Source organism: Sminthopsis crassicaudata, chromosome 2 (assembly GCF_048593235.1).
Source record: "Sminthopsis crassicaudata isolate SCR6 chromosome 2, ASM4859323v1, whole genome shotgun sequence".
Lineage (NCBI taxonomy): Eukaryota > Metazoa > Chordata > Mammalia > Dasyuromorphia > Dasyuridae > Sminthopsis > Sminthopsis crassicaudata.
Window position 1 is genome coordinate 333,836,441 of NC_133618.1, and position 24,279 is coordinate 333,860,719.

At 32.0% G+C, this 24,279-nt stretch overlaps 1 protein-coding gene across 13 annotated transcripts in view; it reads left to right on the plus strand.

The window, feature by feature from the left end:
* The window catches only part of GPHN (gephyrin), a 762,070-nt gene that overhangs the window by 193,773 nt on the left and 544,018 nt on the right, over positions 1-24,279 (plus strand). For all 13 annotated transcript variants that reach the window (XM_074290409.1, XM_074290412.1, XM_074290421.1 and 10 more), the window contains one exon: positions 7,743-7,821. In XM_074290409.1, coding sequence (XP_074146510.1) covers positions 7,743-7,821 — 79 coding nt within the window. The remainder of the gene's footprint in view (positions 1-7,742; positions 7,822-24,279) is intronic.

The following is a 24,279-nucleotide window of genomic DNA, read 5'->3' on the forward strand; positions in this document are numbered from 1 at the left end:
TGTTAATTGGTCTCATTTCAATATTATTATGTCGCCTGGAATTGTGAGGCCAGAGGAGAGGTGGAAAGATCTAGAAGTGACAGGTTTTTGGCATAGTCAGAAGATATGCAACATGAGGTTTGTGGTATCCCAAAACAATTATAATAATGATGTTAAAATTTCAAAAATCACAACCAAAAATGTAGTGCAAAAATTGATTGTGGGCATGTGCTATTTGAAAAATACCTGAAATAGATTTGCTCCACACAGTTGTAAAATATAATATCTATGAAATGCAGGTAAAGAGAAGCTCTATAAAACAAAGCATACCTTTAAAGTTTTTTTACATCTTACATATAATAAATACTAAGTGTTTGTAGAATTGAATTATATCAAAGACCCCGATCACAATGCCTCTGATTAATATTTGGCTCTTTATCTTAAATTTAAATACAAATTTTTCGAGATTATCTTTGTATAAATATTTATCTTCCAATTAACATTGTGTTTTAACAGAAAATGAGCAGAATCTTAGCCTCCTAGGAACTTCCACAGAGCTTTTTACAAAAGGTGGTTATGACTAAAGAGCTGTCCTGCATCACTTATCAGGAAAAGATTTTAGGCATATCTTACTTTAAAAATTTATCCATTATTGGTTTAATAATTATTTAAGAATATTTGAATGCTCATTGGTAGAATAAGAATACCAATATCCTTTGCTAGTTTTTATATTTTCACTAAGTAGGAGCAGTTGATAAGAATTATTTCTAATTATACTGTTTAGTCTAATATAAGAAACTTAATATATATATATATTTTTTTTTTGGTCTAGTACATATCTCTTTTTAAAAATTCCATCGAATAATAAATGTTTATAAGTACAAATGTAATTGAGTATAATACTTTATTAGAATTATTGGTTAATTATTACATTTCCTACAATGCAACAATTAATTATTGATATTTATTAATAATTTATTCTCAGAATTAGAATTTACAATGATATTCTAAAGATTTCTTGCAGGGATTTTAAATATAAAAGCAGAAGCTCCTGAAATTCGTAACTAACCTCATGTTTGTCAAATTTAGCAAAAAAAAAATCATAGGGAGATAAATTTTATTTTATAATTGTCTATATTTTTCTTTATTTTACTTAGTTAAAAATGCCCTTTTCATAGGATATTTTATTTTCCTCCTTCTTTTCCTCTTTAGGAGTGTAGTATCACAAAAAGCATATATGTTTAAAACAAAAAAAGATGAGGCATGAGGAAGATTCATTACAATTTATTAACATTTGGAACAAGTCCAACAAGATGGTCACTTAAGAATATTTGAATTCTCACTAGTTAAAATAATGAGAACACTTATTCAGTTAACTTCGCTGGTTTTTATTCCTGCAGTATGAAGCAGAAACAATAATAGATTTCTTATGGTGATTTTGGTTTAATATAGGAAACTTAATGTGCCTCTTATCCTTCTAAAATTTGTCTAATTTTAAAAAATAAATCCAACAAACAAACAAAATGTTCATTACTTAAGTACAAATGTCATTAACTTTATTATTTCACTTGGAATTGGAATTTATAAATGTACTTCTAAAATACAGAGATTTAAGTTGGAACAAGTATATGGTATAGAAAAGAATATCTTTCAGTGAAACACAAATTTATGTACCATATGGTATAGTAGAATGAACACTGAATTGTAGTTAGAATCTGTGTTTCAGTTTGATATGTTTTACTTATATTACTATGCATGAATCAGTTAACCTCCTGAAATATTTTTGTTCATTTGTTCTATAAGTTTAATAATATCTGTACTACCTACTTCATGGGCAATTAGGTAGTGCGGTGGATACAATATTGGGGTTCAAATCAGGAAGAGTCATCATCTTAGTTTAAATCAGATTACTAGTTATGATTCAGACAAGTCATTTAACACTGTTTGCCTCTCATTTCCTCATCTTCCAAATGAGAAGAAACTGGCAAACCACTGTAATGGGTTTTTTTGCCAAGAAATCCCCAAATGGGGTTGAAAAGAGTTGTTCATGACTGAAAAATGATACAACATAATTCATAAAGTTATTATGATGAAGTCCTAGGTTACTAGATGGGATTGGCAGAGAGAACCTGAAGTACTGACAACATTACTCCCTGAGGCAAGCAGGGAAGGGAACTAACCGGGATCAGTTCAATCTTATAGTCTCACCCTCTGTGAAGGTCATAGGTAGCCCCCACCTTGCCTTGTCTATCCAGAAATCCAAGTTATGTCAAACCCCAGAGGTTTAATTTCCCCTATATATTTGTCCATGGCCATGCCATCATTGCTGAACCTTTTGGGGTTAAGCCCACCTTGGCAACGTTCTGCCTCATGTTTTTCTCCTCACTTCTCCATATCTCATGGTGTCTTTCCTCTCATCACCCCACCACACCTCATGGTATCTTTCTCCTTCTTATAGCTAACTCTTTTTTTTTTTTTTTTTTTTTTTAATAAACATCTATGATCTTCTTTATTGTTACAACAATCCTGAGAAGAGGTAAAAACAACAACAACAACAACAAAAAACCACTTATTTCAAATTTCCATTTGACAAGATTAAGATACTAAGAGGTCTGTCAGAATACTGCTATGATTATGTTATTTCTGATTCTGCCTCCATTAATCTTCATCCAAATGTATTGCATCATTCTTTGTTGGATTTTTATATGAATTTATCTTTCTTCATAGAAGTATATTAAGTTTATTTATTTTTAATATACATTGCTTTATGATTCATGTTGGGAGTGAAAAATCAGAACAAAAGGAAAAAAAAGCCATGGGAGAAAAAAAACCAGAAAAAAGTAAACATAAAATGTGTAAATTTACATTCAATATCCAGACTTCTTTTTCTGGATGCAATTGGCAATTTTTTGTCCAAAGTCTATTGGGATTGCTTTGGATCACTGAACTATGAGAAGAACCAAGTTTTTCATAATTGATCATCTCACTTTCTTGCTGTTATTTCTGCTTCTGCTTGTTTTGCTTAGCATCAGTTCATGTAAATCTTTCTAAGCCTTTCTAAAACCAGCATGTTCATTTTTTTATAGAAAATAGTATTCAAACTATGCTCAAAAACCAGTTCCAATCATTTAGTGATGAAGAGAGCATCTACACCCAGAGAGAGGACTGTGGAATTGAGTGTGGTTCACACCATAGCATTGTTGTTTTTTTTGCTTGCATTTTTATTTTGCTTCTTTTTTTTTAAACTGGTTGTTTGTTTGTTTTTTTTTTTCTTGTATGGCATAATAATTGTATAAATATGTAGGCATATATTAGATTTAACATATATTTCAACCATGTTTAGCATGTATTGTACTACTTGCCATCTACCAGAGGGTGTGGGGGAGAGGAAGGATTAGAACACAAGGTTTTGCAAGATCTAATATTGAAGAATTTTCCATACATAATTTTTGAAAAATAAAAAGTTTTAATAAAAAATATTCGATTATCTTCATATACCACAATTTATTTAGCCATTCCCTAATTGATGAGCATCTATTCATTTTCCAATTTTTTATTACCACAAAAAGAGCCATTACAAATATTTTTGCACGTATGGGTCCTTTTCCCTTCTTTATGATTTCTTTGGGATATAGACCCAGTAATGGCACTACTATGTCAAAAGGTATACACAATTTTATAGACCTTTGAGCATAGTTCTGCTCTCCAGAATGGTTGGATCATTTCACAAGTCTGGCAACAATGCATTAATGTCACAGTTTTCCCACATTCCCTCCAATGTTTGTCATTATCTTTTCCTGTCATATTAACCAATCTGAAAAATGTAAGATGATACCTCAGAGTTATTTTAATTTTCATTTTTCTAATTGATAGTGATTTAGAGCATTTTTTCATATGACTATAGATGGCTTTAATTTTGTCATCTGAAAATTGTCTTGTTCATATAGATTAACAGTACAATAAATTGTACTTATCAATACAATTAATGACTTGTATTTTTATCAGTATGACACAATTCTTTATATATTTTAGAAATGAGACTTTCATAAGAAACGTTGGCTCTAAAGATTTTTTCCTAGCTTTGTTACTTCCCTTTTAATCTTGTTTCTATTGGTTTTCTTTGTGCAAAAACGTTTTAACTCAGAATTATTCATTTTGACTTTCATAATGTTTTCTAGTTTTTCTTTGGTCATAAATTCTTCCCTTTTCCAAAGATCTTGTAGGTAAATTATCCCTTGTTCTCCTAATTTGTTTATGGTATCATCCTTTATGCTCAAATTGTATATCCTATTTGATCTTACTTTGGTAATAGGGTGTGAGGTATAGGTCTCTGCTGAGTTTCTGAAAAATTATTTTCTGCTTTTCCCCACAATTTTGGTCAAATTGTGAGTTCTTATTCAAGAAGCAGCAGTTTAGAGGTTTATCAAATACTAGATTAATATAGGCCTTAATTATTGTATCATGTATCAATCTATTTCACTGATCCACCACTCTATTTCTTAGCCAGTATCAAATTGTTTTAATGCTACTGCTTTACAACATACTCTTAGGTTTGAGATTATTAATCCACTATCCTCCTCCTAATGAATTTTTTTATTATTTGTTCTAGTTCTATATAATAATGTTTGGCAGTTTGAGGAGTATGGCACTGAACAAGTATATCAGTTTAGGCAGAATTGTCATTTTTATTTTATTTTATTAGCTGGGCCTAACCATGAACAATTGATTAGCTATGACTTTATTTTTGTGAGAAGTGTTTTGTAATTGTGTTCATATAGTTTTGGGGTTTGTTTTGGCAGGTACACACCCAAGTATTTTATTTTGTCTATAGTTATTTTAAATTTTTCTTACTATCTCTTGAAATTGAGCTTTGACAGTAATATATAGAAATGCTGATGATTTGTGGGAGGTTATTTTATATCTTGCAACTTTGCTAAAGCTGTTAATTGTTTCCAGTAGGTTTGGGGATGATTTTCTAGGATTCTCTAAGTCTAGCATCATATCATCTGCAAAAAGTGATAAGTTTTATATCCTCTTTGTCTATCCTGATTCCTTTAATTTCATTTTCTTATCTTATTGCTAAAGCCAACATTTCTAGTACAATGTTGAATAATAGTGATGGTAATGGGCAGCCTTATTTCACTCCCAATCTTATTGGGAATGCAGTCCACTTTTCTTTTTTACAAATAATGCTTGCTTTTGATTTGTTTGTTATTTTAAGGCAAGCTGCCTTTATCCCTATGTTCTCTAGTGTTTTTAATAGGAATGGAGCCTGTATTTTGTCAAGAGCTTTTTCTGCATCTGTTGAGATTAACATGTGATTTCTGTTGATTTTGTTATTCATATAGTCAATTATGGTAATGGTCTTCCTGATATTGAATCAGTTCTGCATCTCTGGTATAAATCTTTCTTGGTCTTAGTGTATTATCCTGATGATAAGTTGATATAATTTCTTTGCTAATATTTTATTCTAAATTTTTGCATCAATATTCATTAGGGCGATGGGTTTGTAATTTGCTTTCTCTGTTTTGAGTCTTCTTGGTTTAGGTATCAGAACCACATATGTGTCATAATAGGAATTTGGCAGGACTCATGCTTTGCCTATTTTTTCCAAATAGTTTACATAGTATTGGAATTAATTGTTCTTTAAATGTTTGGTAAAATTTACTTGTGAATCCATCTGTCCTTGGTGATTTTTTCTTAGGGAGTTTATTAATAACTTGTTCAAAATTTTTAAAATCTAAAATGGGGCTATTTAATTTATTTCCTCGTTTCTTAATCTGGGCAATATGTATTTTTGAAAATTTATCCATTTTGGTTAGATTGTCAGATTTGCTGCCTTACAGTTGGACAAAATAACTCTTAATTATTGCTTTAATTTCTTTTTCACTGGTAGTAGGTTCTTCCTTTTCATTTTTAGTGCTGGTGATTTGGTTTTTCTTTCCTTTTTCTAATAAAAGTAACCCTCTGTGTCTGCCCCAGTGACAGATACATTCTTAAGAGTTACAGATGTCATTTTCCCATCTAGGGATTTAAACAGTTTTTTCTTTAAATGATGTATATTTCCCCCCCTCTGTTTACCATTCTATGTTTCTCTTGAGTCCTGTGTTTGTAAATTAAATTTTCTGTTTAGTTCTGGTTTTTTTTTTTCTCACTAGAAATGATTGAAAATCTCTTACTTCATTGAAGATTCATCACCTCCCTTGATGTTCAGTCTTTCTGGGTAATTAATTCTTGGTTGGAACTCTAGGTCCTTTGCCTTCTAGAATATAGTATTCTAGGCCCTCAATTTTTTATTATAGAAGCTGCCAGATCCTGGGTAATCCTGACTATTGCTCCTTGATATTTGAATTATTTTTCTCTGGCAGGTCTTCTGTCATTAATTGTTATAACTTCTTTCCTTGCTATGTGCACTCCCACTCTTTCATACTTATCATTCCCCATGTCTATTATATCTATTCATTTTCTATAATTTGTTCTCCTAAAAAAAAACCAAAAACATCTTTGGCCAAAAAGAATGGCCATTTTGAATTTTTCACATGCCTGAACTCCAACATTTGATGCCTGCCATCATCTGGTACCTAAATAATATCATTTGGTGCTATTTCAGCTACATCAGTAGGCTTTATAAATTTAGTTGTTTTAATTATGTTTTCAAAGAATGGCTAATTAAATTAGAACTTATTAACTTTTTCAATTGTCACATCTCTTGGTTAGGATTTTAGAAATTGTACATGGTACATTATTTTAGGAAATAATCAAGATTAAATCTCCTTGATTCAATTGGTCTATAATTTGAAATAGAAATAATAAAATAGTTCCTTTGGAAGTAATTAAATTTGAATCTTTAATTTGTTTTTTTAATTAAAAAATATATATCCTAGAGGTGGAGAAAATATTAACATCTATAAAGCCTATTTAGGTGGCACAAGTAGTTGGATAGGTTATAGGATCAAATGTCAAGAAGAACTTAATTCAAATTTGACAGGGTTGTGTCACTCTGGGTAAGTTATTTTTCTCAACTATAAAATGGGGATAATATTAACTACCTTTTGGTATTCTTGTACGAATTAAATGAGTTAACAATTGTAAAAGTCTTAGAACTGTGACTGGCACAGAGTAGACATATAATAATAAATGCTTATTCTCTTCCTCTTATCCTTTGTTGAATAACAAAAGGCATGATGAATAATATGCCCACATTTTTAGCAAAATCAGGTTTTTTGATTCAAAGCTAATTTACATCTTCTCAAGAGTAGTTTTTGTGCTAGAATTCTGTAAGTTTAAGTTCATTAGAATCTGATTTTGTAATCATATTCTACTTATTATGAATTATTTGTATCTGCCATTTAAATTATCTACTCTCTAGTATAAGTGAAATCTAAATTAGAGCATTGGTCAGCATTTCTAATTCTTTATTTTGAATGTTCATTACAAAAGTTATTTTAGGAACAATACTACTTTTAGAAAAGTTGTGTATCTATATTTGATGATACCATGCAATGGAGAGATTTAGAAGAAAGCACTGGGAATAGGAAATGCTGAGCTGATTCTTACTTTGTTATCCAACCAGATTACTTGGTTTGACAATATTTTCCTTAGTCAGTCTAACAATTGTAAGAAGCAAAGTTTCATTGTAGTATCTAATATGAAAATGAAAGAAGATCATTGAATATATTCTTTATGTGTTCAAATTATTAATCAAGATGAATTTTATTTAAATTTATTAATTTCCTTCCCCCAATCCCTTCTTATCTTTTTAGTGAGTGACAGTTGCTTTCGAAATCTTGCAGAAGACCGAAGTGGGATAAATCTCAAAGACCTGGTCCAAGATCCTTCTCTGTGAGTAATGGGATTTCATTGCTTATTTATTAAAACTACAAGTGATGTCATATATAAAGGATCTATAATTTATGCTGATTTAGATTAAGGGAAGGTTTTCATTGGCAGCCTTTGCTTATATAGAAAGATAGTAAGTGAAGAAAACAAGACTAGAGACTTGAAGAAACACAGAGAAGAAGAGATGCTTGACATGGTTAAAAATGTAATTTTGAAAGAACAAAACTAAAAGCTCTACATTGCCAGAAGGTACAATTGTCAGCAATAATTTTATTAATTATTAATTAATTTAAAATAAATAAAAATTAGCAATTTGGAAAATGAAACTGAACTTGTTTACATTCCTTTTGAACATGTTTAATGTGCTTTATGAAGTAAAAAGGGCTGTTTTCCATTTTATTGTATACATTTTACTCTTTATAATTTTACTTTAAATTTATTAATTCCAATCTTATTCACACATGTCACTTTAATATTTTCTTTTTCCAGCTGAATGAATTTTTTTTTTTTTTTTTTTTTTGACAAGTCCTATTTAACTGGGGTGGAGTGGGAGGGACTGACAAGATATTTTCTACATGTTCTCCGAGGAAAAACTCCTTAAAATTGTCAAAGCCAAGAAAACCCTAGAAAAGCAAATGAGTTATGGCAGATTCAGAATTTTAGCATTCTTTAGCAATGCACATTATAAGGTTGGGAACAGAATCTGAGTTTTCATTGTTACAAGGAATTCTAGGGTGGGGCTGGGAACTGGGAGATTGGGGTAAGGCTTTACAACTATTTTATAGATTTTTTTGTTTCCTAAAGCACTGAGAGGTTGTGAGTTGGTCAGACTCATACCTCATTATTACATTGTATATGAATACAAATTTTCCTATTTTTGAAGCTCTCTGATCTGTGTATTTTATTTTATTCATTTAAAAACTTCTGAGAAGGCGTCATGTAACTGCCAAAAGGTTCTATGACCCCAAAAAAGGTTGTGAATCCCTGCTCTGTCTTATTGAGTCTAATAGACTCTCCCCCCATTTTTTTCCTTGTCCTTAATAATTACTTAGACCAAGAGTATATTACAGTTATTTACTGTTGGGGTATGTGTGTTTAGTAAATGATATCATTTTTTGGAATGTGAAAAGAAAGTTATTTCTTGAAAACCCATTTGAAAAAAATAAATTGTTATACTTATATTATGTGTAAGTTATATACTTCTGTATAAGAGAAATATATATATATATATACACACACACACACACACACACACACACACACACACACACACACACACACACACCCCTATACACATACACATATTGGTATAATCCCTGTGTTTAAATATTTTATTCACAGTGAACTTAAGTGATTGAGAAGTTGTGAGAAATTTCAGTGGAATATTAGGGTAATAATGAATTGTATTATTTTGCATGAATTATATATTTTTCTTTTTAACTTAATACCATATTCTTTGGACACCCTACTAGCAGATCCTTAATGTACCAACAGAGCTGATAAAATGTAGTTAATCTTTCCAATGTAAGAAAAATCTAAGGGAGGATTATGTTGCCATATTTTTGTCATATTATATGTATTACTACATTTATATATATATATATGTGTGTGTGTGTGTGTGTGTGTGTGTGTGTGTGTGTGTGTGTGTGTGTATGTATATCTCATACTATAGGTATAAAAAATGTACAGACACTGATTGTTTTTTCAACCACTCTTAGAGTAACTTTTTTTTTTTTTTTTTTTTTTTTTTAATTTTGGCAATAGTCCGGTGTTCAAAACAGATCACTGGATAGAAGCATTTTGTTTTTATTTGCTCACTTGAGTTGAGAAAATACACCAATGAAGCACAAGGGCCTGGGAGAATTGTTCCATTGTGAAAAAACTCACAAAGGCTTCTTGTAGTTTTAAGGAATCCCTTTATTGTCATAAAAAGTACAAAAATGAGCTGATCAACATAAGCTAGAAGCCGGCTATAAGTGAAGGAATGACATTTAAAAATCAGAGGAAAAGGGGAAGTAAGGGTGAGATCTAAAAAGTTAGGGAGGAGTCAAAGAGGGTTCTAGTGTAAGACAAATCTATCTGCATGTTTATTTTGTCTGTTGTCAGCAAGTGCATGATGGGAAGCCAGGAAATACAATATTAATTCAGGATAATGAGAGTACTTTGGTCACAAAGGTTATTTATAGTAGGGCAAGAATATTTCTAGTGTGCCTTCTCAGAGAAAAGAAGGATCCTTTATCTGAAGGATCCTTTGTGTTGGGTAAGTCTTGATCATGCTTACTCGATAGCAGTCCCAGAAATGTGGTGGCTCTTTGTGTATGATAAAGTTGTCAGTGTGAATAGGATGGACTCTGTTAGAGTTAGTTCAAATTATTCCTAATGATGGTTGCACAACCTCATTCTCTCCTCTTTTAATTGTCAAAGAAATCTTTTGGAAAGTGGGTAGGGGGGTATTCCTAAACAAAAGGGGACAAATATCAAAACTGTCTAGAGGCCAAATCCAGAAATAACAAGTAAGTATCGGGATGGTACTCCAGAAAGTGGAATGGAATACAGTGGTCTGTGAGAAGGAAGTATTTCAAGAATCAGAGAAAAACTCAGGCCAATGTTTGGTGACACTATAGAGGTACAAGGTGATATTGATCACCAGGATGCAACAGTGGGTGTCTCCCATCCAAGTACTAACCAGGCCTGAGCCTGCTTAGCTTCCAAGATCAGATGAGATCGGCCAAGATCAGACTAGATCGGGCGCGTTCAGGATGGTATGACCGTAGACAACAGTGGATGTCATTGTAAGCTAATTCTGTCTATATATGGTAATGTCAGATAGTTGTACAAGATCAGCTGTACTGGGGCCCATTCAGATACTGGATTTTATTTTGCTGGGGTTCATTCACTCCATTAATGACCATTAAGAATCTTCAAAGTTCTTTGTTCCTTTGAACATGGCTAATGTTTTGATATAAATTGGTTATTGAGCATCTTAAAGTAAAATGATTTGTGTAATGTTGAATTTAAAACCCATATAGTTAAGTATGAAAATAAGCTATGAACTTTCTACTATGAATCTCTTACTATTATCAATGTAATACTTATTGAGGATATGTGATCCTTGAGAGCTAAATTCACCTGAAGTTTTGATTAATGAGACTTACTATTTGAGAGAAAATCTCTTGGAACTGTAGCTAACATTATTTGGAGTTTTATTCAAACTGGAGTTTGATTTTTTGAATTTTCTGGGAAAAAAGACAAAAAAACACAAAAAACCCAATGCAGTCTTTTCTAATAGAGCAGAGAGATTCTGGAATATGCTTGCATTTTAAAAATTGTCAGTACCTTTTATTTTAGTCTAAATTGTGAATGTAACTATTATTCTTATGGAAATGAACATTTCTTTAAAGTACAAAAGATTGTAAAAAGATCATTGCATGTTACAGTATTTTGTGAAGAAATTTTTAGAGTTTTTTTTTGCATTTATGAAAAGCATGAAATTCTTTGTCAATAGGAATAAAAGATCTTGTCTTTCACCTTAAAAATTAAAACAGAGTATGTTTCATAATAATTTTGAAACCTTTTTTTTTTTTTTTTTTTAATTTCTCTTCCTGACAGTTTGGTGGCACAGTAGAGCACCAGCCCTATAGTCAGGACAACCCGAATTCAAATCTGGTCTCATACATGTAACACTTCCTAGCTATGTGACCCTGGGCAAGTCACTTAATCCCAATTGCCTCTCATATATATATATATATATATATATATATATATATATATATATATATATATATATATATATATATATATATATATATATACATATATGTATAATTCTTCAGTTAAGGATAATCCTACATTACTACTATAGTTACTATAGGAATTGCTTGTAAAGGATTCCTTTTAGCAAAAGAATATATTCTTTTTTTAAGTGCAAGTGACCAATTTGGAATCATAATGATGGGGGTTGAGGTCCCTTTAAGATTTCCTTTCTGATTCCCCAATCCCCATGGCTGACCTTTGGTTCACAAATCCTGGTCATAAAGGACCCTTTTGAATTTCTTTCTTTTTTTTTTTTTTTAAATTTTATTTAGAATTTTTTTTTCACAGTATATATGCATGAGTAATTTTTTGAATAATATTATCCCTTGTATTGATTTTTCCAAATTATCCCCCGCCTCCCTCCATTCCCTCCCCCCGATGACAGGAAATCCCATATATTTTACATGTGTTACAATAAAACCTAGATACAATATATGTGTGTAAATACCATTTTCTTGTTGCATATTAAGTATTAGATTCCAAAGGTATAAGTAACCTGGGTAGATAGACAGTAGTGCTAATAATTTACATTCACTTCCCAGTGTTCCTGCTCTGGGTGTAGTTATCTCTGTCCATCATTGATCAACTGGAAGTGAGTTGGATCTTCTTTATGTTGAAGACATCCACCTCCATCAGAATATATCTTCATACAGCACTGAAGTGTATAGCGATCTTCTGGTTCTATTTATTTCACTCAGCATCAGTTGATGTAAGTCTCTCCAAGCCTCTCTGTATTCCTCCTGCTGGTCATTTCTTACAGAGCAATAATATTCCATAACCTTCATATACCATAATTTACCCAACCATTCTCCAATTGATGGGCATCCATTCAACTTCCAGTTTCTAGCTACAACAAAAAGAGCTGCCACAAACATTTTGGCACATATAGGTCCCTTTCTGCTCTTTAGTATTTCTTTGGGATATAAGCCTAATAGCAGCAATGATGGGTCAAAGGGTATGCACAGTTTGATAACTTTTTGGGCATAGTTCCAAATTGCTCTCCAGAATGGCTGGATTCTTTCACAATTCCACCAACAATGTATCAGTGTCCCAGTTTTCCCACATCCCCTCCAACATTCATCATTATTCGTTCCTGTCATCTTAGCCAATCTGACAGGTGTATAGTGGTATCTCAGAGTTGTCTTAATTTGTATTTCTTTGATCAGTAGTGATTTGGAATACTCTTTCATATGAGTGGATATAGTTTCAATTTCATCATCTGAGAATTGTCTGTTCATATCCTTGGACCATTTATCAATTGGAGAATGGTTTGATTTCTTATAAATTAGGGTCAGTTCTCTATATATTTTGGAAATGAGACCTTTGTCAGAACCTTTAACTTTAAAAATATTTTCCCAATTTGTTACTTCCCTTCTAATCTTTTTTGCATTAGTATTGTTTGTACAGAAACTTTTTAGTTTGATGTAATCAAAATCTTCTATTTTGTGATCAGTAATGATCTCTAGTTCTCCTCTGGTCATAAATTCCTTCCTCCTCCACAGTTCTGAGAGGTAGACTATCCTCTGTTCCTCTAATCTATTTATTATCTCATTTTTTATGCCTAAATCATGGACCCATTTTGATCTTATCTTGGTATATGGTGTTAAGTGTGGATCCATATCTAATTTCTGCCATACTAATTTCCAGTTTTCCCAACAGTTTTTTCCAAATAATGAATTTTTTCCCCTAATGTTGGTATCTTTGGGTTTGTCAAAGATTAGATTGCTATAGATGTACCCTTTTTTGTCCTTTGTATCTAATCTGTTCCACTGATCTACCATTCTATTTCTTAGCCAGTACCAAATGGTTTTGGTGACTGCTGCTATATAATATAGCTTTAGATCAGGTACACTTAGACCACCTTCCTCTGACTTTTTTTTCATTAGTTCCCTTGCAATTCTCGACCTTTTATTCTTCCATATGAATTTTGTTGTTATTTTTTCTAGGTCATTGAAATAGTTTCTTGGGAGTCTGATTGGTATAGCACTAAATAAATAGATTAGTTTGGGGAGTATTGTCATCTTTATTATATTTGCTCGGCCTATCCAAGAGCACTGAATGTCTTTCCAATTATTTAAATCTGACTTTATTTTTGTGGCAAGTGTTTTGTAATTTTTCTCATATAATTCCTGACTATTCTTTTGTAGATGGATTCCCAAATATTTTATACTCTCAACATTTGTTTCACCCTTTTGAATTTCAATGATATCTGGGCCCAGCCCCCATGGGATCTGAGCTGGCTTGGGTTTTCCCAACTTCCACCAGATCTGAGCTAACTGAAATCCCGCCAGGAGCCTGGGATTCCACCCACCTTCAATATCACCAAGAGCCCCCATTATAAAAGGGCAACACTAGATGCCATGCTTTTGCAGAAGTCCTAAGTATGGCATCCTTATGACAAGGGTTTCTGTCCACCAGACCTAATCCAGTGCTCTTCTATCTCTACCCTCAACTTTACTAACTAAACTTTATTTCTAAAATCCCTACAATAAACCTTTTTATCAATCTAGGTTTTCGGGCCTGTAAATTCATTTACAGGAAACACTGCACTATAATGGGACTATCTTCGTGCTAACTAAAACGGGGTTTCCCCTTTCCTATTTCTCATCATTTGGTGGCCCGTATGGGGATCGAACCCACGACCTTGGCGTTATCAGCCCTTTAAGATTTCCTTTCTGATTTCCCAAGCTCCATCAATAATACTTAAAAATGTACCAGAGAGAAATTTTTTATTTAAAATTTTGCTGACAACAGCTCTTTTCTGCATAATTGATACTAATATTTGAATATAGGCACTTACCATATAAAAATGAAAGTAATTTCCACAGAGAATAGTATTATCTAAAATATAAATCTTTGAGACATTTCATTGTAAATGTGCTCTCATTCTATTTCAGGAACTTTGCAGCTTGTTATGGTGATTTTCTGATTGTTTTGGTAGTATAGAAACAAATCCTTCTTACCAATTATACTTTTTTCTTTGACTGAACAGTGTTTTGATATATTGGTTCACAGCATTATGTAAAAGGGAAAGAAAAGATTGTTAACTGGAAAACAATCACAGTTAAATATAATCTGCACTTATATTTGTTGTATTAAAACAAGTTGCAGTAATGATTGGAATTTCTTGAAAGTGCCAGGAAGCTGAGAATAAGTAATACTTCCTAAAATGTTTAGTGTTCATAGTGTTCTGATGAAGCATCTTTTTGTTTTTTTTTTTTACACTTTATTTTACCTTTTTTTTTTTTTTGACAGTACATTGCATAGGTAAATTTTTACAACATTATCCCTTGCACTCACTTCTATCCGATTTTTCCCTTCCTTCCCTCCACTCCCTCCCCTAGATGGCAGGCAGTCTTATATATGTTAGATACATTATAGCATATCCTAGATACAATATGTATGTGCAGAACCGAATTTCTTGTTCACAGAAAGAATTGGATTCAGAAGGTAAAAAAACCTGGGAAGAAAAACAAAAATGCAAACAGTTTACACTCATTTCCCAGTGTTCTTTCTTTGGGTATAGCTGATTCTGTCCATCATTGATCAAATGGAACTGAATTAGATCTTCTCTTTTTCAAAGATATCCACTTGCATCAGAATACATCCTCATACAGTATTGTTGTTGAAGTATATAATGAACTCCTGGTTCTCCTCATTTCACTCAGCATCAGTTCATGTAAGTCTCTCCAAGCCTCTCTGTATTCATCCTGCTGGTCATTTCTTACAGAACAATAATATTCCTTTACATTCATGTACCACAATTTATCCAACCATTCTCCAATTGATGAACATCCATTCATTTTCCAGTTTCTAGCCACTACAAAAAGGGCTGCCACAAACATTTTGGCACATACAGGTCCCTTTTCCTTCTTTAGTATTTCTTTGGGATAAAGCCCAGTAGTAGCACTGCTGGATCAAAGGGTATGCACATTTTGATAACTTTTTGGGCCTAGTTCCAAATTGCTCTCCAGAATGGTTGGATTCTTTCACAACTCCACCAACAATGCATCAGTGTCCCAATTTTCTCATATCTCCTCCAACATCTGATGAAGCATCTTAAGAAGCTACATGTTTTATTAAAATCATACTTGTTTTTAAATCAGCTGTTTGCCAGACTTAAATTTTATAATTATCTTTCAACTTGAATTTCATGTTTTCATCATTATTCTTCCACATTTTTCTCCTGGCATTTTTTTCTACTGAAACTTTTTTTTTTTTTTTTTTTTTTAAACAACTGTAGGATTTCATTTTGGTTTGCTAATACTAAAACTTAACCAACTGTAGGATATGAGTAAAGCCAGAGTGCTAATATATGTCATAATATTAGTTAGTGTGAGAAAATTATGTAATTATCAAACAACAGTTTATTTATTATTTATCAACAAGTGGCTAAAAAACTGGTAGTCTAAAAGTCTGGACCATGAGAAAACAATTATACTTGTAATTAATAATAAATGTTACTCTAAGATATCTTTTTGTTTTTTTCCCAGAAGCTGATGATTTGAGACCTTATCTTTTCAGGAGGTGAAGTAAATTTAAAGATATATTCAATCAAAAAACCAAACCAAAACCAAAACAGATTATTATAGTGATGATACAATGAAAGATTTCATACTTTTCAATTTAAATACACACAAATCCTACCAAAATGTTTAACTTTATGATCACCTATCAGTCTATCAATAAACATTTATTAAATGTCTACCATGTACCAGACACTGCACTAAGTGCTGGACATATAAAGCACTTATGGAAATAATGCAGCAGACATTAAAGAATTTAAGCAGGAAGGGAGTTATGTATATTTTTGTTTTGGATGATGATTTTGCTGATATAAGGAATTCATAATAAGAAAACTCATAACAGTTTGGCATTTTTTCTTTGAGAGGCTAAGAAACATTGAAAATGAACAAATTGAATTATTGTAACTAATGTACATCTAAAAGATTTACAAAGGAGTTTCATGCCTTATTCCATATAATGTTAAAGATACCCTCGTAGGGGGGCAGCTAGGTGGCATAGTGCATAGAGCACCAGCCTTGAATTCAGGAGGACCCGAGTTCAAATCTGGTCTCAGACACTTAACACTTCCTAGCTGTGTGATCCTGGGCAAGTCACTTAACCCCAGCCTCAGGGGGGGGAAAAAAGATACCCTCGTATGTAGGTATTCTACCCCATTTCATACATTAGAAAACCAGGACTAGAGAAATTCTTATATAGATTAATGTTTCAGATATAGTGTAAGAGTTTGGATGTCTCCTGACTCCATATAAAATACATATATATATATATATATATATATATATATATATATATATATACATATATATATATATATATATATATATTTTTTTTTTTTTTTTTTTTTCCTTTTGATGCTTCCTGCACAAATAAAAAAGTTTTATTTTATATAATCCAAGATCTAGACCTGGAAAGGACTTCAGAGCCACCTCCTCCAATCTTCTCATTGAAAGATGAGGAAACTGTCTCTGTGCCTACAGGGACATTAAATGAATTCCTCAAGGTCTCACAGAGAATGTGTCAGAAGCAGAATTTTAACTTATATCCTCTAAGTACTAAGTTTCCGTACTTTCTATATTACCACACTACTTTCCCTTGATTTCTCACTCAACTCTAGAATCTAAGTGCTTGCTATGTGTACATGGTACCTCAGGACAAAACTAAACAATTGGCCTACATTGGGGATTCTACTAAAGTATAGGTAGGATGGGGGGGGGCATATTAGTATGTATTGTGATAAGTAAATACAAAGTATATGTACAAGCAAGTTGGTTAAAAGGTAGTTTTTCTGTTGGCAGGAATATGGGAATAAATAATGCAACAGTAATCGAGTTGAATTGGTTAAGAAAGGCGTTATGTAGAAAGTAGCAAACTGAGCTGCAACTAGAAAGATTTCTAAGAGAGAAAAGTGATTGGGAGACAATTATAAGCATAGAGGATGCAAAAGCGCAGAATCCAGAGATGAAATACTAAACAGGGAAAAGAGCAAATAGACTGGAAAGTGCTTGAACATAAGTGATGTGTTGTTAGTCTGGAAAGCTTGGCTGATAAATTTATAAAAGGAGAAAATCTAGGACAGGTTATTTATAGATCTAGGAATTTTCTGTGTAGAGATTATTAAGTTTATGAGAGCTGCTGAGGTCACTTAGTTTAAAAAAAAAAAAAAGGATAGCAAGAAGAGGATCTAAGACAGATTCTTGAGGTCACCCAAAATTAGGGAGAATGACATGGATGATGGTCCATCAAAGGAAACTTAAGAAGGTATAAAATATAATTAAAGAGTACATCAGAATGGATAGTGGTACTCTTAGAAAATCAAAAAGAGGAATACATCTCCAAGAAATGATGAGCCTTCAAAGCCTTTGCCTTTCTAAATTTACCTTTTCTCTTGATACTTAAACTAGTAATGACTAGATCTCTAAAAAAGATATGGTTGTAATGGAGGAAGGGAGCACACTCACATTTAGAGGGTAATATATGGATAGTTATCTTTGATGGAGCTTGAATAGGACTGGTCTTATAGAAATAGTATAAAGCTTTGTCACAAAAGCCAAGAGAGGAGAGAATACGAATAGGAAGGAGTGGCCAATGATGTCAAATGAAACAAAAGGATTAAGAAAGACAATGAGTAATAAATCTAAAACATCAAGTGAGTATTGGGGGTTTGTGTGAAATACGTCTAGAATAGAAGATGGCAAAGAACAAGCAGCACCCCAGCTTTAGAAGATCAGCAAGAGAGGCCTGTGTCCTTGGGATGGGCAATGGCCGTGATGGCAGCAACTTCAGGAACTTTTTACTCAGTATGGAAAGGGACTTGACTGCTGAGAAGAGATTATAGGAGATTCTTTGCTGGCATTAGGTAAAACTGGCACTAATTGGCAACTCTGTTCTATATGCAGTTCTGGGTCATAGTTTAGGAGTTAGGGTAATGCTTGTGGTTAGTCAAAAGGGAGCAGGGGCCCTAGTCATAGTTCGAAGATGGAGAAAAAACACTAATGCTTGCTGCAAGAGAGCGGGGAATCTGGTTATAATTCCAGGATTGTGAATTAAACTCAATGCAATGCATGTGGCTGTAGGGGAGCAGGGACCCTTCTTGAGTAGATATCAGAAAGGAGAACAGGAGATCAGTGACTACACCTCTTTCTGGATCCATCTACCTTGGAAGTACCAAAAATGGATAGACCTCCATACCTAGCTATGAAAACAGCAATAAGAAAAAACCCAAATTAATGGGTCAGGTCCTCTCTAGAGGTCAACTTTAGCATAAAGTTCAAAATCAGAAAATAGGATGGAAAAAATGAGCAAACAATAATTAAAAAAAGAATATGACTATAAAAGGCTATTTCAATGACAGGGAAGACCAATACACAAACTCAGAAGAAGACTACAGTGTGAAGACATCTATAAGCAAAACCTCAAGTTTGGACCTAAGATTAACAAGAATTTCTGGAAAAGTTAAATAATGAAAATATGAGAGGAAAAATAGGGGGGAAAAAGTGAGAATGATGCAAGAAAATTATGAAAAGAGAAAGAACAGCTGGGTAAAAAGAGGTGTTAAAAATGCTAAAGGAAACAATACTTTGAAAACCCAAACAACCAAATTGGGGGAGGGGGGAAGGGGAAAAATACAAAATCTCATTGAAGAAAATAATTCCTTAGAAATTAGAATTGGACAAATGGAAGTTAAGGACTCTCTGAGATCTTAAGAAACAATAAAACAAAATCAAAAGAAAGAAAAAAAGAAGAAAATAAGAAATACCTCACTGGAGAAACAGCTAACCTGAAAAATAGCTAGCCATATTTTAAGAATTATTGGAATACATGAAAGCCATCAAAACAAGAGCCTTGATATCATATTTTAAGAAAATCATCAAGGAAAGCTGTCCCAATATCTTAGATCCAGAGGATAAAATAGAACTTGACAGAATCTATCAATCACCTACTGAGAGAGATTCTAATTAATACTCCCAAGAATGTTATAGCCAGATTTCAGAGCTCCCAGGTCAAGGAGAAAATACTGCAAATAGCCAGAAAGAAATAATTCAAGTATCATGAAACTACAATCAGGATCACATACAATTTAGCAGCTTCTACATTAAAGGATTAGAGGGCTCCAAATACATTATTCTAGAGGACAGAATTACACCTAAGAATAACTAATCCAGTTTCCATAATTTTACATATATGATTGATATTATTTTGCTTGCATTCTTGGTATATGAGGGAAGGGTTGGAAAGGAGAGAATTTAAAGGAAGGAAGAAGGAGGATTTTTAAAATCAATGTTATTACATAAGTTTTTTAGAAGAAATGCCTGGGATAGTAAATTAGAACCAAACTATGTAGCAGACTGTGTATTTGATCCTAAAAACTTTAGGGAAACATTGAAGATTTTTGAGTAGGGCATTGAAATGGTCAGATTTGTGCTTTAGGAAAGTTATTTTAATAATGATTTGGAGGACAGATTGGAAAGGAAAGTAACCAGAAATGGGAGATAAGTTAGGAGACTACCAAATGTGATACATAATAATAATAATGACCTTAATTAGAGTAGTACAAGTGAAGAGAATTATGGTGATAGATATTGTAGAAGTAAATAGAAGACTTGAGGGTATGAGAGAGAAAAAATAATTAGTCTCTGAGGTATGAAACTGGGTGAATGATAGTGACTTCATTCTTAGTGGCTTCATCTTAACACATCTCTGAGAGATGTGCCGTGTTAATTCTGGTTGGGTTTTGCATTTGGTCTGCTTATTAGATTGTTTGTAGTGTGTCTGAAATTTTGGTTTTTAAGAAATCTTGATTTTTAATGTGCTATAGTTAATAAGGTCTACAAGATATAATGTCTTTTGTCCTATGGTTGTAGGAGTGCCCACTTCTCATATTCTGTAGTTGTTGGTTCATACCCAACCCTGCAGCACAGTGGAATAATTTTCCAGATATTAAAAGGAAAACCTGCTAGATACCATTCCTGATAGGAAGCCAAAGCAATTGAAACTAGAAATATTTGAAAATAATTGAAAGCATTTTTCACCATAGAACTCTAAAATTACCAAATTAGCTAACAATAATTCTATATGTGGTAACTCTATTATCAAAATTTTAGCCCCAGAAGTTCAGAATGTAGTCTTTTTCATCTTAATAAATATTAGTTTCTTTCCACCTTTGATTAATTTTTCCTTGATCCATCAATAAAAAGGTATTTGTGCAAAATATAAATATTTATGTGATATGTAGACTTGAAATTGGCCTTATAAGTTGTGTTTATAACTATTCTTTAAAGTTTACTTTTATAGTACAAGAACCACATTTGATAAATTTTCAGAGAATCTTAGTACAGTCTCTGGCACAAGAAAATGCTTAATAAAAGATTGTTGATTGGTTTGTAGGTCTTACATAAGAGTTTTTATTTTGTGATTTTAATGGTGAAAATTTTTATGATCATTAATAGCTTACCATTATTAATTCCTCTCAACTTAATGAATAGTCCTGCTTTAAAACATTGAGTGAGGGTCAGGTACTTAGAAATTTAATACAGAAATTCATGCAAACTAAAAATTTAAGCATTACTCTTCTGGATAGGGTGTAAGATCTATAGTAAAAAAAAAAAAAAGATCTATAGTAAAAAACAAAAAAAAATTCAAGTGACTATCAAAAATGAATGTTTACATGAACTTAACTAATTTAAAATTTCTTTCATATTTTCCCAACTTCATGAGTAAGACATATATATAATGTGGAGATTAATTAATACTTACTTTTTGCATTGATGGAACTTTTCCACTGCTGTTCCTCTTTGTTCCTTACCATTATTATTAATAATAATATTTGTAGTTATATATAACTATATATAAGATACAGTTCTCCAAGGTTTACAAAGTATCAATTTTGGCAACAATCTTATAAAGTATATCATGTTGGTACTCTTGGACACTTGTATAGATAAGAAATTATGGGTTTGTTTTTTTTTCCTTTTTTCCCAAGCCCACATAGTTAAGTAAAGGAACTAGAATTAAAACTTGTGTCCTGACTTCAGGTCCCAGGCTCTCATTACTAAAAAGAAAAAGAATGAAGGAGTCAAAAATGTGCTAAGTTTCTTCACCATTCCACCCTCTGCCATATCTGAGATTGATATGTGTGATACTGAAAAAAATATCATAAGTGTATGAAATAGGCATTCAAATCAAACAGTTTCTAATAATAAATAATAAAGAAATTATTTTAAATAATTCTTTGGCTTATATATGTTATTTTTACCATTTATAAAGAATGAAGCAAATTTGCAATACTAACGAAATGGATGTGCTTATTTTTACATAAAGAATTCAATCTTAGAGAAATGTTTGGTACCTTTTACTGGTATTTTTTGCAACCTTAATTAATATTTAGTTATGTGACCCCATATAGAGTTGTGATACATAGATTAAGAAGCTTTGCTATAGCTCTTTTTGTAGTGACAAGGAATTGGAAATTGAGTGAATGCCTATCAATTGAGAAATGATTAAATAAGTTACAATATATGAATATAATGGAATATTACATAGAATAATCCAATGGGATATTGTTCTATAAGAAATAAATAGCAGATTGATTTCATAAAAGACTGGAAAAACTTACATAAACTGATATTGAATGAAATGAGTTGAACCAGAACACTGTACACAGTGACAATTTTTTTTCTTGATTTGTATATTTTTGCTTTTTTTATTATAGCTTTTTTATATATAAAACATATACAAAGGTAATTTTTCTACATTGACCCTTGCAAAAACTTCTGTTTCAACTTTCCCCCTCCTTCCCTCCACCCTCTCCCCTAGATGACAGGTAATCCCATACGTGTTAAATATGTTAAAGTATAAGTAACAACAATTTAATGTGTTGATCAACTGTGATAGACTCAGCTCTTCTCAGCAATGTGGTTATTCAAGACAATCCAGAGAAACAATTATGGAGACTGAATGTTCATCTAAGCATAATATTTTCACCTTTTTTGTTGTTGTTTGCTTTTTCTATTTCAAGGCTTTTCCCCCTTTCTTTTGATTTTTCTTTTACAACATAACTAATATGGAAATATGTTTAAAGAACTTTGTACATATAATCTATATTAGATTACTTGCTGTCTGGGAAGAGGGGAACTGACAGAGGGAGGAAGAAAAAAAAAATTTGGGACATAAGATCTTTCAGAAATGATGTTGAAAACTAATCTTGCATTTATTTGGGAAAATTGAGTACCACTGAGAAAATAAATTAATTTTAAAAAGAAGCTTTGTTGTAAGAAACAGGAAATCATAAGAACTATAACCAAATACAGTGATCATTCCTGATTCTAGCATAATGAAACATGCTGTCCATTATTGTAACTTGATTGGTTCAGGGTCCAGAATGATACAGATATTTTTGAATTACAAGCATTAAGAGCATTTGTTGTACTTGAATACGAATATTACTGTAATTTTCTTTTTCTTTGTCATTGGGAAGAAGAAAATTAGAATTTAACTGTTTTGTCATGAGACCACTTATGAGCTAGTAATCTGTTTAAAAAAAAAGTGAATCAAAACAAAAAAAAAATCCGTAAAACTGAAAAGAACAAAAATATGAATATGATTTTTAAAATGAGAAGATTTATATGAATTTATATAATTAAGTAAATATTCAAAATAACTATCATAATCTAAATGGAGAGAATGATTACAATAAAACAAAGACTAAATTTTGGGAAATTGTAATGAACAGTAGCAGACCTCAATTTTGCCTACATACCTGTGGAGAAGGAAGAACTTTGGAAATTGAAAGTGCTCTCTACTTAGTGTAGAGAACACTCAGCCAGAGAACAAAAGAACATTGGGTATAGGTACAATGGTATTATTGAGGTCATCTAATTTCTGGAGTTTTTTTTTTGTTTGTTTGTTTTGTTTTGTTTTAAGAAAACAGACTATAAACTTAATGTCCTCCTCATCTTTCACTAACATGGAAATAATAGAAACTATGCTGCCTGAGAGCAAAAGTGCAAGAATCAGACTCTTGTACAAGGATCTGCCCTAGCTAAAATGATATAACAAGAAGGCCAGTGTGGTTTATTTTTATTTTTATTCTTTTAGTCCATAGCAATTCTTGAAACTAATTGTAAAACATTATTTTAAAAACTTTAAATTATTGTAAAGAGACAATTGAATCACTAGGTAAATATACTTTAGAAAATACTTTTTGGTATTTCCTGAAAAAATCAAGTCTAGTATTTGGTTCTTTGTCATAAAATTTCATTCACTAGTGATCTGATAGTTGTTTTTAAAGTGTAATCAATACTGTTTTCTTCCTGCTGGCTCAGCATCTTCACAACTTTATATGAGATATACTGAGAGAGAATATTGGGGAGTGATGACCTCACTTATCCCCAAGGTTCTGATTTTTTGCCACTCAGCATACTTAGAACAGAAATATCCAAAAAAGAACGAAATATTTTCCTAATGAAACCAAAGAGGAGCCTAAAAGAATGTTTCCAAGTGTTTCTGTTTCCTCCTCAGTTCAATTTAAGAAAAACCTACATAGCAGAATTTTTTGAGATGTACAAAATGTCTTAAATAGTTCAAGCTGTAGAAAGATATCTGAATTCTCCTATTTCTTGAAAG